This window comes from Nematostella vectensis, chromosome 15, assembly GCF_932526225.1.
Source record: "Nematostella vectensis chromosome 15, jaNemVect1.1, whole genome shotgun sequence".
In the NCBI taxonomy this organism is placed as follows: domain Eukaryota; kingdom Metazoa; phylum Cnidaria; class Anthozoa; order Actiniaria; family Edwardsiidae; genus Nematostella; species Nematostella vectensis.
In genome coordinates this window covers 10,738,208-10,754,591 of record NC_064048.1, presented here as the reverse complement: position 1 = coordinate 10,754,591, position 16,384 = coordinate 10,738,208, and the positions used below count along the sequence as shown (strand labels likewise).

The following is a 16,384-nucleotide window of genomic DNA, read 5'->3' as shown; positions in this document are numbered from 1 at the left end:
TGAGCGATAACTTCCCTCGAGGCATCGAAGGTGTCATGGCTATAAATAGACACCACGACTTAGCTTCTACATGCGACCCAGACGGCGGATGAGACAAGGGCTTCAAGTGTTTTGGAAACTACAAATTTACATACTACTGATGTGATTTGAAAAACAAAGATATTGGCCGTATACCTCTCTGTAGCTTTTGGCCGTCAACTCTTGCTAAGTCTCCAACAAAACATCAAAGCCGCTCAGTAAGGTAACACAAATAAAGTAACACGACCTGGTTTTTAGCAATATTTTCTAAGGTTTGCAAAAAAAAAATGTCTCACACGTTCCTTTATTCACGTTTCAATATAAAGCTTACTATGTGTCGTTTAGAAGTCAGCGTTGTGCTAGACGCAAAGAATAATCAAGCTGATACGTATTAAATGTTACAAAACGAAGAAAGCCTTAGAAGCGCGATTGGAAAATACTGGGGTAATTTCAAACTACCAGAAACAGTTATATAGCACCGGAGGTAAGAATTACATCGTTTTATATTAATATCTAAGGATTTTTTTCGTTTGATTTTATTGCATTACTGGGGTAATTTTTAGCTACCAAAAACAGTTATATAGCACCAGAGGTAAGAATTGCGTCGTTTTATATCAATTTTACACTATCAAAAACAATTATATCAACGTTGGTAAGAATGACGTCGTTTTATATTAATATCTTAGGATTTTCTTCCTTTTATTTTTATTGCCTTTAATTATTCTTGTTTGTGAAACTCAGTATAGCTGGTTCAATCATTAACTTAAAGATAAATTAATATTTATTAACACTCATTTCTTTTATATTTTGGTGGTGTTAACTGGCACGCAATCGAGCTGTTTTCGTCACGCTGTATTTCAACTCTCATCATAGCGTTTGTCAACTCGTTAAAGGACGTCACTTTGTGAAAAAGATCTGCACCGTCAGGTTTTGTTAGCGCACGCGTCATTATTGTCAATAACTAATAAGACATCATTCGTAAATTGATATTTGATAGTTTTCTTGCAAATAACCATTGTATTTTTAATAATAAAGGATTGGTTGATCGACATTCTTTAACATTTACGGTATTCCATGCCGAACGCTAGACCATTGTAAACATCATTTTCTACAGTTAATGTTAAGACAGCGGATGCTGGGTTATTCCATGTTAACGGTCACGTCACGCTAACGTATCACGATACAGCACGTTTTAGTGTTTGGCAATTAAGGAAACCCTGACGCGCTATTTATTAGGCAAGTTCATTATAAGATGTAAGTAGACCGTTAAACCCTCAAAGACTACTGAATACCATTTTGCATTTTATTACCAAGTTGGCTCTTGACTGTAGCCTCCTCACCAGGCATCTTTTCTCATCAGAAAGAAAATCGTTTCTTTTTTATGCGGGGTTCCTGGAGGCGAATAGAGGAGGAAAATGACGCAGGGGAAAGAGGCGAAGAAACAAAAATTTTAATATCACATGAATGGAACATCGTACGAAATCAGACTTGGTAGGTGTCATGTAAGTGTGCAACGAGATGTTTATTTGACATGTGACGTCATCTTTGACGTCACCAAATCGATAGGTCGACCAATTGGTAGGGGTGTCGACATCACCCACGTGTCTATATCGTTGCACCCCCCTTTACACTTACATACCTTTCCCGTTGGGGGGAGCCTCAAGATTTTGGACCCTTTCTCCCTCCCTCCCGCGTTGAGCACCAGATCTCAAGCGTTTTAGCGATATTTATTGCTTACGAAAAATTATTGTATAGAAAATCCATATGAAGAAACCGTTGTTGTTTTAGGGGTTTAGAGGAATTTTTTTTTTCAGAGGCTTTCTCCATTGACTAAAGATGGCCACAGTCACTGTTTAGTCTCATCTGAAGACAATTCACAAAGTTTGCGAAGCACCTGCGGTACGGCAGCCCCAAAAAATGTCAAGAATCGTGCAGATTTTCTAAATAATGAATATATGGAAGTGACCGCGTCTTGGAAAAACGACAATTTTTGGCTAAATTTTCTTGATATGCGACGTTTTGCCTGTTTTTTTCTTATTTAAATAATTAAAACAATAATTTCCTTGCGCAATTTATCTAACACCCTTGTGACATTTTCAGTGGATTTGTGAGCGAGAGCTTTCTATACGGCAAACGCCTGCGAGGGTATACCCACCCCCCCCCCCCAAAAAAAAGATATTTTTCCCCTCCCACCCCCAAAAAATTCCAAGCCCTGAGATTTTCGGAAGTTGACAGGTATGCACTTACATGACATCTTCCACGTTTGGTTGCACTACGATGTTTCTTTCAAGAGATATAGCTAGTTTTTACAAATGTGGCCTTCTCTATTACAAATGTGACCTATCTTATTACAAATGCGGCCGTTATTACAAATGTGACCTACCTTATTACAAATAAGGCCGTTATTACAAATGTGACCTACCTTATTACAAATAAGGCCGTTATTACAAATGTGACCTACCTTATTACAAATAAGGCCGTTATTACAAATGTGTTCAATTTGCTGCGCCCGTGTCGTGCTTGATCTGCGAAAGGTACTGGGCTCTGGGAACGTGATTGATATTTCAAGCTAAGGCTGGTGAATCGCTGACAAATTATCCTATTGAGTGCATGCATACAGATGTTTGACTGTGTTTACATCGCGAAAACTAGAAATTAAAGAAACACAAAAAATAAAATTATAGAGTGACCGTTACGCCACAAGAAGGTATGGCCGTAATCTTGTTTTAAAAAAACTGTTTTTTCTAGCTTGCTTTTTCTTTTTATTGTTTGTTATGAAATAACCAAGTCAACACTTGATTTACACACTTCGCAAAGCCTCTTTACAAAGAAAAATCGCGTTTCTTCTTTTAGTATGTCTAGAAAAGAGCAAAAAAAAAACTGTTTTGTTTGGATATTTTTCAGCAAATAAACGGGCGACCTGTATCAGCGTGGCTTTACCACACATAATAGACTCCAATGCTTACGAATAATTATTCAATTCGTTTGTTTTGTCTAAGCTGTTTCATCATTAACACTTTATAACTCTAATATCCCTTATTTATATCCCTTCACAATGCGCTTGTTCAAGGAAACTACAATTCCTTATTTGTCCGTGAAGGCGCGAATATTTCATGTGGGAGATTTGCCACTCATTTAGTCCGCGAAGTATAATAGAATTACCCATTCTGCTGTGAATTTCTTTGATCGAGTTTCTTGATGGATATCGAGGCTAAAAGGTGCGTAACGAAAGTGTTTCTCTATATTTGTATCGGAATGCTCTTGTTTCACATCAAATGCAAATGTTATTCTGTTTCATTTTAAAATATGTTCTTATCAGGTTAAAGTGATTTCATGATGAATGAATTGTATTTGGGTGGTCGAATGATAGACACTGATGGAATTTATTATATAAAAACCAACAACAGCGGTTATTTTGCAATATTTTGCGATAACATGGACGTCGCAGTTGCAACAGCAACACAGGGAATTATCTTACTTCCGGGTAAACTCTGTGAAAATCACAGAAATAAATATTTCCACGATAATACAAACAGATCTGAGAAGCAAATTTCTTGTACACTTTTTCTTTTATGAGAACGTGCAATTTAAGGCTGAAGATGTTCTTAAAGATGTTCTTAAATTTTAGTGTATATACACTACTTATTAACCGAGCGCGAGGTCCGTACTGGGAAATCTCAGCCCGCGGGCTTTTTTGCACAGACCGAGGCCGAGGTCTGTGCAAAAAGATCAAGATGAATTAAAAAAAGACAAACAATGCATTATTAGGAAGATAATCACACAAATGATCAGTAGCAATAATATTTAAGGGTGCATTATAATCACAATTGGATTCTTCATTTTAGAATACACCACACAAACAAAACTCGACATTTTGCTGCTATTTGAGCCTTGTCATGTTCTTAGCATGTTCTTAAAATTATGTGAAATCTCAGGCTGGACGTTCTTATAAAAAAAGGTTCTTATAAAAGTAGGGTGTATTTTATTACACGATATTTATATAACATGGCAAGTGTCATAGCGCAATTTCCGGTCACTTGTTAAGAAAAGTCCTAGGCGTTCATGTAGCGCGCTCGCGCCGGCCAGGCACCTTTGCCAGGACATGTTCAGTTATGTAATGGCGATCGAGCGTGTTGATAATTACACAGCGCAAAATCTCGTCGAAATTGTGTGTTAAAGTAATCTTTCTCCGCTCGGAAACCTTTGGAAATAGTCCCCGATATCCCCTGCTACACAAGTATACCAGTCACGCTATTTTAAACAACTGACTTTTGTCTGCGATAACCATTTCACTTCTATCATTATAAAAATGCCTCGTTTTTTTACTGAGATTTTGGTACCACTGATGCGCCTTGCATGGCTTTTGTTCAAAAACACGGGCGGACATTATCTAACTTTCCTAGAAAATTAACACTGCTACGAGACATTTCTAAATGCTTTCACACTTAATGTCACTGGCGAATCAACATCATTAAAGGTAAAACAATTAAAATAATTACTGTCGAAGGCCATTGGATGGTTGTCAACAAGTTATCAACACCATTAGGCAATACTGAAAGGTCAATTGTGTGCGAAAAAAACTAGATTACTCGCTCTGTTGAAATTCTAGTCATCGCTGCAAGAAAGCATGGAAAGGAATTAACTCCTTGATAGGTAAAAGTCAGGCTTCAAAACCTTTAAAAAACTTGAAGTATAACAACAAAGACCACACTACGCCAGAGAAAATATCCAATGTTTTGAACTCACATTTCTCCGAAATCGGGCCTGTATTAGCTTCTAAACTGCCTCCTTCAACAAGACAGTTCACAAATTACATAAAGCCAGCAGAACGTAGACCATTTGAAATCAAAGAAACAACCATCTTTGAAGTTGATAAGCTTATTAGAGCATTGCCTCTGAACAAAACCTGTGTGCTGGATGGAGTGTCCACTAGATTGTTGAAAGAGGCAGCATCAATTATTGTCCCGTCGTTAACTCATATCTTTAACCATTCTATTTTTAATGGAACTTTTCAATCCAGAAGATTGAAAAACTGCCAGGGTCACTCCCATTTATAAGGAGGATGCTATAACTAATCCCGACAAATATCGACCTATATCACAGTTCTACCAGCAGTCACAAAAAGTATTGAAAGCATATTTTTTTAATCAATACTACAGTTAGCTGACAGAGCATAAGCTACTTTCTAAAACTCAATCGGGTTTTAGACCACAACACTCTACACAAACAGCACTCCTTGATGCAACAAATGAATGGTATACAAACATAGATAAGGGTCTGCTAAATAGTGTTATATTCTCCGACTTGAAAAAAAAGAATTTGATAAATAATATGAACCACGAGATATTGCTAGCCAAACCCAGCCTATACAGTTATGGTACAACAAGCATCAAGTGGTTCTCTTCTTATCTAACAAAGAGGGAACAGAAAACAAGCATTGGCAAGGCTCTGTCAGGTGACTGTGAAATCAAATGCGGAATACCACAAGGATCCATATTAGGACCGCTTTTATTTATACCTTTATAGTTTACATCAATGACCTTCCTGCATGCTATCTAAACTCTAGCGTTCGAATGTATGCAGATGACGCCAGCCTTACTGTGGCAAGTGCAGAACCATGCACCTTAGGGGAAAAACATGAACGAAGACTTAAGAGAAGTCTGTACATGGCTGAAGGCAAACAAATTGAGCCTAAATGTAATCAAAACAAAATATACCATAATAGCTAGTCCACATAACATAAGGAATCTACCACCACTGAAAAGAAGGCAGATGGGTAACTTCTTAAACGAGAAATAAGCTATAAAAACCTGGGAGTTGAGATAGATCAAACCCTAAGCTGGAAAAATCAAATTGACCAAATGGTAAAGAAAGTATCTGGAGGAGTTGGGGCACTCAGAAAGGCTTGGCATTTTGTTCCCCATGAAACTAGAATTTTAATATACAACCCCTTCATACAGCCATATTTTGATTATTGCAGTGCTGTATGGAGGACATGCGGCAAAGGGATGTCGAACACCCTCCAGATACTACAAAACAGGGCAGCCAGGGCTTTGACCTTTTCGACCTATGACAACGGTCGAGGGATATACTGAATGAGGAAAATGGGATAACCTTGAGACCAGGAGGGCTAAACAGTTAGCAATGAATATGTACAAAACCCAAAATGGAGGAACTCCAGACTACCTCTCAAAGATATACATAAATTTGCATCAAATTCATAAGTACAATCTTAGAAATTTGTCGGGTAGTTTGTTTGTGGTCACACCAAATAAGAAAACAGGGAAACACGGTTTCCAATATAGAGGTGCTGTCCTGTGGAATAGCCTTTCAAACAATATAAAAAAATACATCTTACCAAAATTTTTGAAAATCTCTTAATTTCAAGGTAAATAGAAAGATATATTTTTTTAATAATACACAGCCGTTTGGAAGAGCATAGTTTTATATTGTAATTTTTATGAAAATAATCTGTGTTAAAAAAAGATTGATCGATCGATCGGTCGGTCGGTCGGTCGGTCCAATACAGGGACGCTTGATTTTTCCGTCTCCGGAAAAGAAAGCGCGCGGTTTTTAAAACCATTCGGCGAAAAAAAGTAAGCAAAGAGAAAGCAGGAACGAATCCCCCATCAAAAACACGAAAAAGTACGGTCTGCAGACACGAAAGGATAAACCGAGGTCTTCGGGTGTTGTCTCTTTGCTTCCATCGCTGAGCTATGTTGAAATATTTGTGATAACAATTAACTGTCAGCAAATTTAAAGATGACAAAGGAAAGCTTTGAAAAGAGTTTAAGGATACAAAACGAATCTCCTCTGCCATGAAATTAAGGGAGTAGACAGTAAAGGTAAACAAATGTAACGATGAGATACACCGTCTGTTAAAGCCGCTACCAAAGGCTACCTAGAGTACGCGTTCAGGAGCACAAGAAGACAAATAGGAGCATATTTTCAACATCGAATAAAATGTTTTAACTAGTTTAATATCCAGAACTTGCGTATTTGCTAATTTTCACAGCTAGTGAAAACTGAATATTAAACCTTCATAACATTGCCTCCTCCTTTGTAGACTAACGTCCATGCTTGAAAATTAGATAAATAGCTTAAATAATTCGCTCTAAACTAGAAGATGGTCGATAAAAAGATAATTATGTTTATATATATTTTGTTGTTGTTTTTCCTGAGTAAATATATCCCAATATCTGAATATATCGATAACACCCATTTTTTTAATAAGAACCTTTTTATAAGAACGTGGTCCAGCCTGAGATTTCGTCAATGTTTAAGAACATCCTAAGAACATGCCCGAGCCTCAAATATCAGAAAATATTTCTTTTTTAGTCCTGATGCTTTCTTAAATGCCAAAGTGTGCTCATAATAACAACCTTATATTATTGCTATTGATCATTCGTGTATTTCTCTTCCTAATAATTCATTGGGCATAATATTTTTATAAACACTAAAATTTAAGAACATCGTTATTTTTGCTCCAAAAATAACGGCCCAGCCACACGAACTGAAATTTTAGACGTTATATATTTATATAGTGTATTGAATATTCAACAAAAAGAACTAGAAAATAACTCTCTGTTAAAAAAAATATATAAAAGAAGAATGAATTTGTAGCATGATTTAAACATTTTTCTATAACATGATAATATTGAAAAGGTAAACGAACATTGTCCCTAGCGAATCTTGTAGGTTAGCAACAGAAAGTGATAAGTAAGTAGAAGTAATTGTTTTTGGTTTAGTTGAATTTGGAGGCTGTAATGAAAAGAATGATGGTTCCTGTTCTGTACTTACTAAGTTCGTGCAATTTCGGCGAATGGATTCTTGTCCAGCCGGGTGGTGGTGTCTGGGTCGAGCGCGGACCAGTACAAAACTGTAATGTTTGAACTAGTGCAATTTCCAGAACTTGTGAATTTTCGTAATCTTTACTACCTGTTTACACAATTCAGCCTAGTGGCTGCCATGTATATAACAATAAAACATCTATCTATCTTAAAGAGTGTTGATGGGCCACTAGTTTGTTATTGTTAAAAATCTTATCAAGATTTTAAGATCTTAATTTTGCTACATAATCAAACACTCATGATTGCTTGTCATGTCAATCAATGACTGTCATTTTTTTTGTTCTGAAATAGCCTGGGGCGAGTGCGCGGGAAACATGTGATGATCTGAAACGTCAGGTCGTTAGTGAACAATTATCCCTGCAAATTTACAAATTTAAATTCTCTTAGTGCACATTAAGACGATGAAAAGCGAAAAAATGATTGGAAGTGGACTTCCAAATATGGTTATGTAATGTCCTAATAAAGAATTGACTGAGCGAATTAGAAAAAAGACTATTCTTATTTATCGCCATGACTTTCCAAGGCCATGATTCAACTATTTGTATTACCCATGAACCACTGCGGAATACGGCACTTGCATTATAGATATTCTAGAAGATTCTGCAGCTTAGTTTGAAATAGCTGTATATTAAATTCTCTTACAGGCGATAAAAGCAAAGCAGCTATCAAGTGATTGTTTGCCTTGTGTTCCCTCTTGGAATCCTTCTCGAGGATGCTACTAAACCATACGCAGAAGATTATGAAAAAAGACACGGGTCGCTCAGCGAACTGGCACCGCCAGTACCGAATAAGGCACCGCCTTATCTCGTGTGCCCTTCTCTCATTGGTTCTTGTTCTGTTCTTTTTTGGGCAGCTCCCCAGCTATAGTAGGTATGTAACGAATATTTACCTTTATTAGGGAGTTTTAGCTGTGGAAATGCGTTCTGTCTCGTATATTTCAACCGTTTTTCTTTCTTCCAAACAACAACGTAAAGAAGCGTGCGACCGCACGACTACCCCCCGCCCCCTCCCAACCCAAACACACTTTAGCCAATCCTAGGGTAAGCGCCTGGTCTTTCTAAGAGGATGACGTTTATAACTCAATCTTTTGTTTTCGCTAAAGTATAGACAAGTTACAGTCTTACTTATGTTGCTTTGGAAGCATTAACTCTAAATAACTCGACAAAGACAGGCTTAGAGTCAATACCCATACCCCCCCCCCCCCTCCACCCAGATTCAATATTGGATTTTTGGACATACCGCCGAATTTTGCAGCTACGAAATTTGCCTTTTCAGCAATATGCTAGAGGTCTCATATCCTAAATAACTAGTTTATTTATGCAAATAGCTCACACAAGAACCCCTCCATTAAACTGAAATATTTTAAACTTCTTGAATAGTTTGTTTGTTCATCTACTTTAATTTCTTTTAGTCAAGCTACTTCATTTCCATCGTATAATGTTACATACCAACTCGCCTCCACCAATGGTTAACTTCCCACCGGTGGCGAGTTGACCATTGGTGGTAGCGAGCTGGCTATGGTGGCGAGTTGACCAGATACCGTTTCAGGTACACTACGAATAGAGTTGGATGTTACTTCAGCAAAGATGAAAGGAAGCATTTGATGGACCTCGCATTCCAAATACACACCATTCTCGACTCAATGGAACTGCCACATTGGCTTATGTACGGGTCGATATACGGGGCAATGCGCTACGATGCCCCTCTCCCTTGGGACAATGACGTAGACATGGGTATGCGAAGAGAAGACTTTGATAGCATAGACTTCAGGGAATTCTCAGCGAAGTTTAAAGCGGCTGGGATCGAATTTAGAAATGGACTGGCTCAAGCTGGGAAATTCCATTTTACTAAAATCGGCGGGAAACTTGAGGTGGATTTGTTTCTATTTAGAGATTATGGCGGAGTATTGTGGAGGACTGGTATCGAGCCATGGCTCTTGTACGTACATTACCGTAGACATCATACATTCCCGACGTGGCTTGTCAAATTGCCGTTACCAAAGACAAAGTTTGGATCGTTTGAGATAGGTCTTCCGAGAGGAGAGTTTGAAATTTTGAAGCATTTGTACCCGGATGACTGGTGGAAAGTAGTGAAACCTCAAGCTTGCCACGACACGTGACACGAACATGGAGCTTGAATGGAGCGTTGTGTGACACGATACACATGTGCGACGTTTTGATAACTGAGAAACTCTACCCGATAATACCATCTATATTTTTATTTTTAACAAACCCAAACAAATGACAAAATACCCCTCTAGCTATGTTGTCAACGCAGGGTTCGGGCTTTATAATGTTTGTAAAATGCTTTTTTTTTTTTTCTCAATATGATGTCTTTGGTACTATAAATAATTCTCTACCAATCAGCATCGAGTCTCCTCCACTCGTACATTTTCGTCTTCTTCTAGATTGCATGTGTATCCTGGTTTCACTTGCAATAAGCACCTTGCACTAAGTAACTCGCATGCTCAAGGTTTTTACGGCGAAATAACAAAAAAAAACTTATTTAGCGCTTACAAATCAGCAAGAAATTATTTTTGCCAAAAAGGACATGCTTTCATTAAAAGGTTTTATATTTTCGTCCCTCTCTGGAGTGACAGGAACAGCCATTTCACCGATTTATTTTGGCTTGAATATTCCACGCAAAAAAAACACACGTGATTTCTGTGTGCAAGTCGCCTGCTATCTTGCTCATCAATTTTCATGCGCCTCATGATCACATGTTCAGAAATATATCATTATTCCGGCAAATAGTCACGTGATTGGAGATGACGTCATCTGTCCGTGGCGCACATACCAATATTCGCCCGCCTGTCTAGCTCCTCCTCCAATGATCGCTTGTGGTGGCTTTGCACTTTCTGTATCGATCGCTTCCGCTTCCGTTTGCTCTTCATGCAGCAGCACGCCTTGTCGCATTGTGGGTAACATGAGGGGGGGCACGGCGCCGGACACACGGGGGGAGGGCGGGGGATTAGTACTATCAGAGGAGCAGCCGGAGGGAGAGCGGGTGGGAGCGCGGGAGGGAGGGGTGGCTGGAGTTGGTTTTGTAAGCAACAGCTGGAGGTGCATTGTGGGAAGCACGAGAGCGAGCAGGAGCCTGGACACGAAAGGGGTGTCGACTGTGGAGGGGTGGACTGGGGAGGTATTTGAACGGACACTGGTGCCCCCTGTGGGAATTGTGGGGGCTGAGTCATGCAACAGCTCGGAGTACATTGTGGGTAGCACGACTGTGCGCAGCTCCCAGGGCATGACGGTCCCTCAGAGGGTGGGGGTGGGGGTGGAGGAGGTGGTTGGGCTTCTGAACAGCAGAAGGGTGAGCATATAGGGGCGCACTGCGCAGGGCAGGAGGCCGGACAAGACGCAGGGGGAGGGAGGTGGGGGAGTATGACCTTTGAGATCCTTGATCCCTCGCTCATTGGTGAGGGGGGGATGAAGGCGGATTGACCAGCTGGGGGGAGGGGTGCGTAAGATTGGTAAGGCTGTTGAGAGTAAGTTTGCTGTGCCGGCAACTGACAGCATGCCGGAGTGCATGTTGGGAAACAATCCCGTGCGCATGGCTCTGGACACCGCCGCTGACCAATAGCCATTCCCGCGGGAGCATATTGAGGTACGACCGCGCGAAATGAGCTCTGCAATCCTTGAAATCGGCGGAATGGATCCTCTGTGCGGCGGATTGGAAGGGAATTACGGAGCGAAGCTGCACGAGGACTACAGCAAGAGTACGAACAAGTAGGATAGCAATATGAGGGACAGTTCGCCGGGCAGGACGGGGGCGTAGATTCAGAGAAGGAAGCTGTCTGGACAAGGGCGGGAGGAGGGCGAACATAGCCAAAATGGGCGGGAAGGTGGCTGCGGTAGGCTGAGGAACGCCTCACGTTGCAACAGGAAGGCTTACACTGCGGGTAGCATGAGCGCGGACAGTAGGAAGCACACTCCTCTCTCCTCCGGGTAGCGGGTTTGGGCGGGGCCGGAATGCAGCAGGCGAAATCACAGTCTGGCGTACAGAAGTGCTGGCAGGACGGGTCACAGCGCTCTGTAAAGAGAAGTGTTGATTATATCTAATCTATAGTGCTGACAGGATTGATTACAGCGACCACTTTCTGCTTAAATCTGAGAAGTAAAACGGAGATGTATTTCCAGAAGAAGGCTGCCCTAGTACGTACTTGGGGCTTTGCTTCGTCTAAAACCGTTGTATATGGAGGGAATGAACTGTTTCTTCGAGAGGGCGTGGCTCGCACGTGCTTGATGACGACCTTAAAAAACAGACTGTAATAAGAGTACATTTCTGTGTGCCATGATGAGCTAAGAATTAACAGGGTCGTGTTAATACGAGCACGTGCACGTGCGTGATAATGAAACAACAAAATAACATAGAATCGTTAAAAGATCGCATGTACGTATGTGATGATGAGCAAAAAATAGGGATATAAATATCATATAGGGATATAAATATAATATAGGGATATGAATAGAATATAGGGATATGAATATAATATAGGGATATGAATATAATATAGGGATATGAATATAATATAGGGATATAAATATAATATAGGGATATAAATATAATACAGGGATATAAATAGAATACAGGGATATAAATAGAATACAGGGATATAAATAGAATATAGGGATATGAATAGAATATAGGGATATAAATAGAATACAGGGATATAAATAGAATATAGGGATATAAATAGAATATAGGGATATAAATAGAATATAGGGATATAAATATAATATAGGGATATAAATATAATATAGGGATATGAATATAATATAGGGATATAAATAGAATACAGGGATATAAATAGAATATAGGGATATCAATAGAATATAGGGATATAAATAGAATATAGGGATATAAATAGAATATAGGGATATGAATAGAATATAGGGATATGAATATAATATAGGGATATAAATATAATATAGGGATATAAATATAATATAGGGATATATATAGAATACAGGGATATAAATAGAATACAGGGATATAAATAGAATATAGGGATATAAATAGAATATAGGGATATAAATAAAATATAGGGATATAAATAGAATATAGGGATATAAATAGAATACAGGGATATGAATAGAATATAGGGATATAAATAGAATATAGGGATATAAATAGATAATAGGGATATAAATAGAATACAGGGATATGAATAGAATATAGGGATATAAAAAATATATAGTGATATAAATAGAATACAGGGATATAAATAATATATAGGGATATAAATAGAATATAGGGATATAAATAGAATATAGATATATGAATAGAATATAGGGATATAAATATAATTTAGGGATATGAATAGAATATAGGGATATAAATAGAATATAGGGATATAAACAGAATATAGGGATATAAATAGAATACAGGGATATAAATAGAATACAGGAATATAAGTAGAACATAGGGATATAAATAGAATATATGGATAAAAATAGAATATATGGATATAAATAGAATACAGGGATATAAATAATATATAGGGATATAAATAGAATATAGGGATATAAATAGAATATAGGGATCTAAATAGAATATAGGGATATGAATAGAATATAGGGATATAAATATAATATAGGGATATGAATAGAATATAGGGATATAAATAGAATACAGGGATATGAATAGAATATAGGGATATAAATAGAATATAGGGATATAAATAGAATACAGGGATATGAACAGAATATAGGGATATAAATAGAATATAGGGATATAAATAGAATACAGGGATATAAATAAAATATAGGGGTATAAATAGAATATAGGGATATAAATAGAATATAGAGATATTAATAGAATATAGGGATATAAATAGAATATAGGGATATAAATAGAATATAGGGATATAAACAGAATATATGGATATAAATAGAATACAGGGATATAAATAGAATACAGGAATATAAGTAGAACATAGGGATATAAACAGAATATAGGGATATATATAGAATATAGGGATATAAACAGAATATAGGGATATAAACAGAATATAGGGATATTAATAGAACAAAGGGATACAAATAGAATATAGGGATATAAATATAATATAGGGATATAAATAGAATATAGGGATATAAATAGAATACAGGGATATAAATAGAATATAGGGATACAAATAGAACAAAGGGATATAAATAGAATATAGGGATAGATATAGAATATTCACCTTTTGCATGGTGCTCTGGCTTGTGCTTGCCCTCTATGCATGATGGGTAATTGAATGTTATTGTAAAAACGAGGAACAAGAGGCGCAGGTTCTGGAAAAAAAGAATGTCATTGTGAAATTTGTGAATCTTTTTGTGAATCAAATTGTGAATCTCTAAAAATGCAGGTCCTTTGTGAGTCTCTCGAAGCATTTACAGATATAACAGTGTTACTGACAATGGGGCACTGGGAGCATGTGCCCTCTCCCTTAATATTTTTAAAAATTATAAGGTAATAACCAGTAGGGGCGTGGCTGTGCTCCCAAAAAAATATTTTCTCAATATGTCACCCCCCCCCCCCCCCCCCCCAAATCTTACGTGGCCTGACCGGCTCTGTGTAATAGAGTGTAACATCACATAAAGTTACTATATCAGAGACACTCTTTACACCTACGACAAAGAGATGCTGATACAAGGTATTGTGGAAATTGTGCAATTATTGATTTCCATATCAATCAATCTTGTTTTGAAAACTTTCGTTTTTCAAGCTCGCTCACCATATTTGGAAATCCGCTTTAATCATCTTCTTGCGTTTTTGTCGCCCTAGAACTGTGTAGCTCGAGAACTTCCACGTAAACTTGCAGAAATTTGTGTTAACTACGATTTTGCAGGCCGCCATTTTGAAAAAAGCCCAGGCCCTAGCGTTATTAGAACACCACAGGTCTCCCGCGCGCTCGCCCCAGGCTCTTTTAGACCATTTAGAAAAACGAATGCCACTGATTGATGATATGATTGTGATCATATGGATCTTTATTTATACAGTCACAATATAACCTTTAGTTATCCCTTCCATGTTTTAAATGGGATTGAACCAAAGGACGTCCTTTTAATTTACGTCAGAATTTCTATATATATGTATAAAAAAACACTTTTGTTCCCGTATTTAATTACAAGGTAAAACGGTGCTTTTTATGGTGTTCCGGATATGGACCGGTCCGGTCACAAGAGTGTCCGAATGCTGGTATGTACTTTGTACTCTTTAAACACATTACGTTATGTCAGGACTTAAATAGAACGTAACATTTCTGCCTTATTCTTCACTTTTCTATTCGCAGGTAGTGTTTTTTCTAAATAGTTCAATGGGCTAAGATAACTATAAAAATCCTGGAATAGAAACATGAAAATATAGTGTTTTCTCTAGTAGTTGAGTTAAGAAATAACCAAATACATTTCTCTAGCTTGAAACATCACACGCCTTATGATCTGAGTGATTTATGGAGTGAAATCTTCATTCAAGGTCAACCTTTCTGTAACGGCTGATGACCAAAAGCTCGTCACGGGTCATTCACACGAAACTCAAGCTCTTTTGTTTACTAAACAATACTTGTACTTATGAACTTAAACCATAAATAAACATACGCATAATATATAACAGACATGGCTATATCCATGTTTCAGCAAAACTAAGTCTTTTACCTTCATTGTAGGAGGATTCACATGTGAGTTGCTTGGACGTTTGTCCTGCTTGGGACGGTGATTTGTCATCGAAGATGCAAATGGCTTGACACCCGGTCACAAGACATGTATTATTTATTGGAGTCAGTTGGCTGTAAATATATCAATCAGTTACCTGTTTTCACCCGTCTCCTGTCCCTCCCCTCCCATGAAACAAATAGATAGCGAAAAAAACAAAATGGCTGCGACAGTCACACCAAAAGCGAAAGAACAAATCTTTCAATGAAAACAAAAGCTTAAAGAATGTCGATCATCCACTCATATGTTATTGTTTATCACCGTTTAATTTGCAAGGATTCTTCAAAATAATAGTCTACGAATGAAGTCTGATACGTTATTGACGATATTTGATTAAATATCTTGGTTACTCGCTTGAATTAGCCGGTGGAAATGGATGCTTTGTGTGACTCGGTATTGAGCGGGAGCATAAAATGGCGGCGTGATTGGCCTTCTTTAATAACATAGGGGATGTTGAGCTAATTGTACTAATTTGCACTAAAAATCACGTGACATTTTGAGTGGCAAACCATCGCGAAAATAAACACATGAATATTTGGGTGACCTTCAAACCTGCTCGGTCAATCTCTTGACGGCCTGGGTCTCAGGGCTTTTCAAGATTAGTGAGATAAAGATTTGACAAAGGGATCATTTTTTTTTCTTGACAAATTCTTGCCGCGAGTCTCAAATTGACAGGAATCAGCATTTTTTACCATGTTTTCTGGAGATCAGGGAGCGGTTTAACTTCTCTCTTCTAAATATGGGCATCAATGTCCATAAAAGGCAATACAAACGAAGGACACTATCCATAGGGAATATGTTTGATATGCAGGTGTT

General features: G+C 37.9%; 2 protein-coding genes and 1 long non-coding RNA gene across 6 annotated transcripts; 2 read left to right on the top strand and 1 right to left on the bottom strand.

Annotated features, from left to right (window-relative positions):
- Window positions 1–10,233, top strand: LOC5512952 (ribitol 5-phosphate transferase FKRP). Of its 3 annotated transcripts, XM_032382438.2 has the most exons (4): window positions 1–241; window positions 364–502; window positions 8,513–8,738; window positions 9,417–10,233. In XM_032382438.2, the coding sequence occupies exons 3-4, from the start codon at window positions 8,581–8,583 to the stop codon at window positions 9,985–9,987; spliced, it is 729 nt and encodes a 242-aa protein (XP_032238329.2). In that variant the 5' UTR covers window positions 1–241; window positions 364–502; window positions 8,513–8,580; the 3' UTR covers window positions 9,988–10,233. The 3 variants fall into 3 exon arrangements, with proteins under 3 accessions (XP_032238329.2, XP_001633221.3, XP_048578844.1); XM_001633171.3 differs by lacking the exon at window positions 364–502; XM_048722887.1 differs by lacking the exons at window positions 1–241; window positions 364–502 and adding an exon at window positions 2,444–3,236.
- On the bottom strand, window positions 9,245–15,642 carry LOC116618565 (keratin-associated protein 10-9). Of its 2 annotated transcripts, none has more exons than XM_048722885.1 (4): window positions 15,512–15,642; window positions 14,059–14,149; window positions 12,031–12,120; window positions 9,245–11,900 (listed from the first exon to the last, which is right to left on the bottom strand). In XM_048722885.1, the coding sequence occupies exons 1-4, from the start codon at window positions 15,578–15,580 to the stop codon at window positions 10,642–10,644; spliced, it is 1,509 nt and encodes a 502-aa protein (XP_048578842.1). In that variant the 5' UTR covers window positions 15,581–15,642; the 3' UTR covers window positions 9,245–10,641. The 2 variants fall into 2 exon arrangements, with proteins under 2 accessions (XP_048578842.1, XP_048578843.1); XM_048722886.1 differs by lacking the exon at window positions 15,512–15,642 and adding an exon at window positions 14,593–14,726.
- On the top strand, window positions 14,793–15,670 carry LOC116618531. The gene is made up of 2 exons (XR_004296233.2): window positions 14,793–15,056; window positions 15,523–15,670. It is a non-coding gene; the product is annotated as an uncharacterized LOC116618531 (long non-coding RNA).
- Window positions 15,671–16,384: the final 714 nt, after the last annotated feature.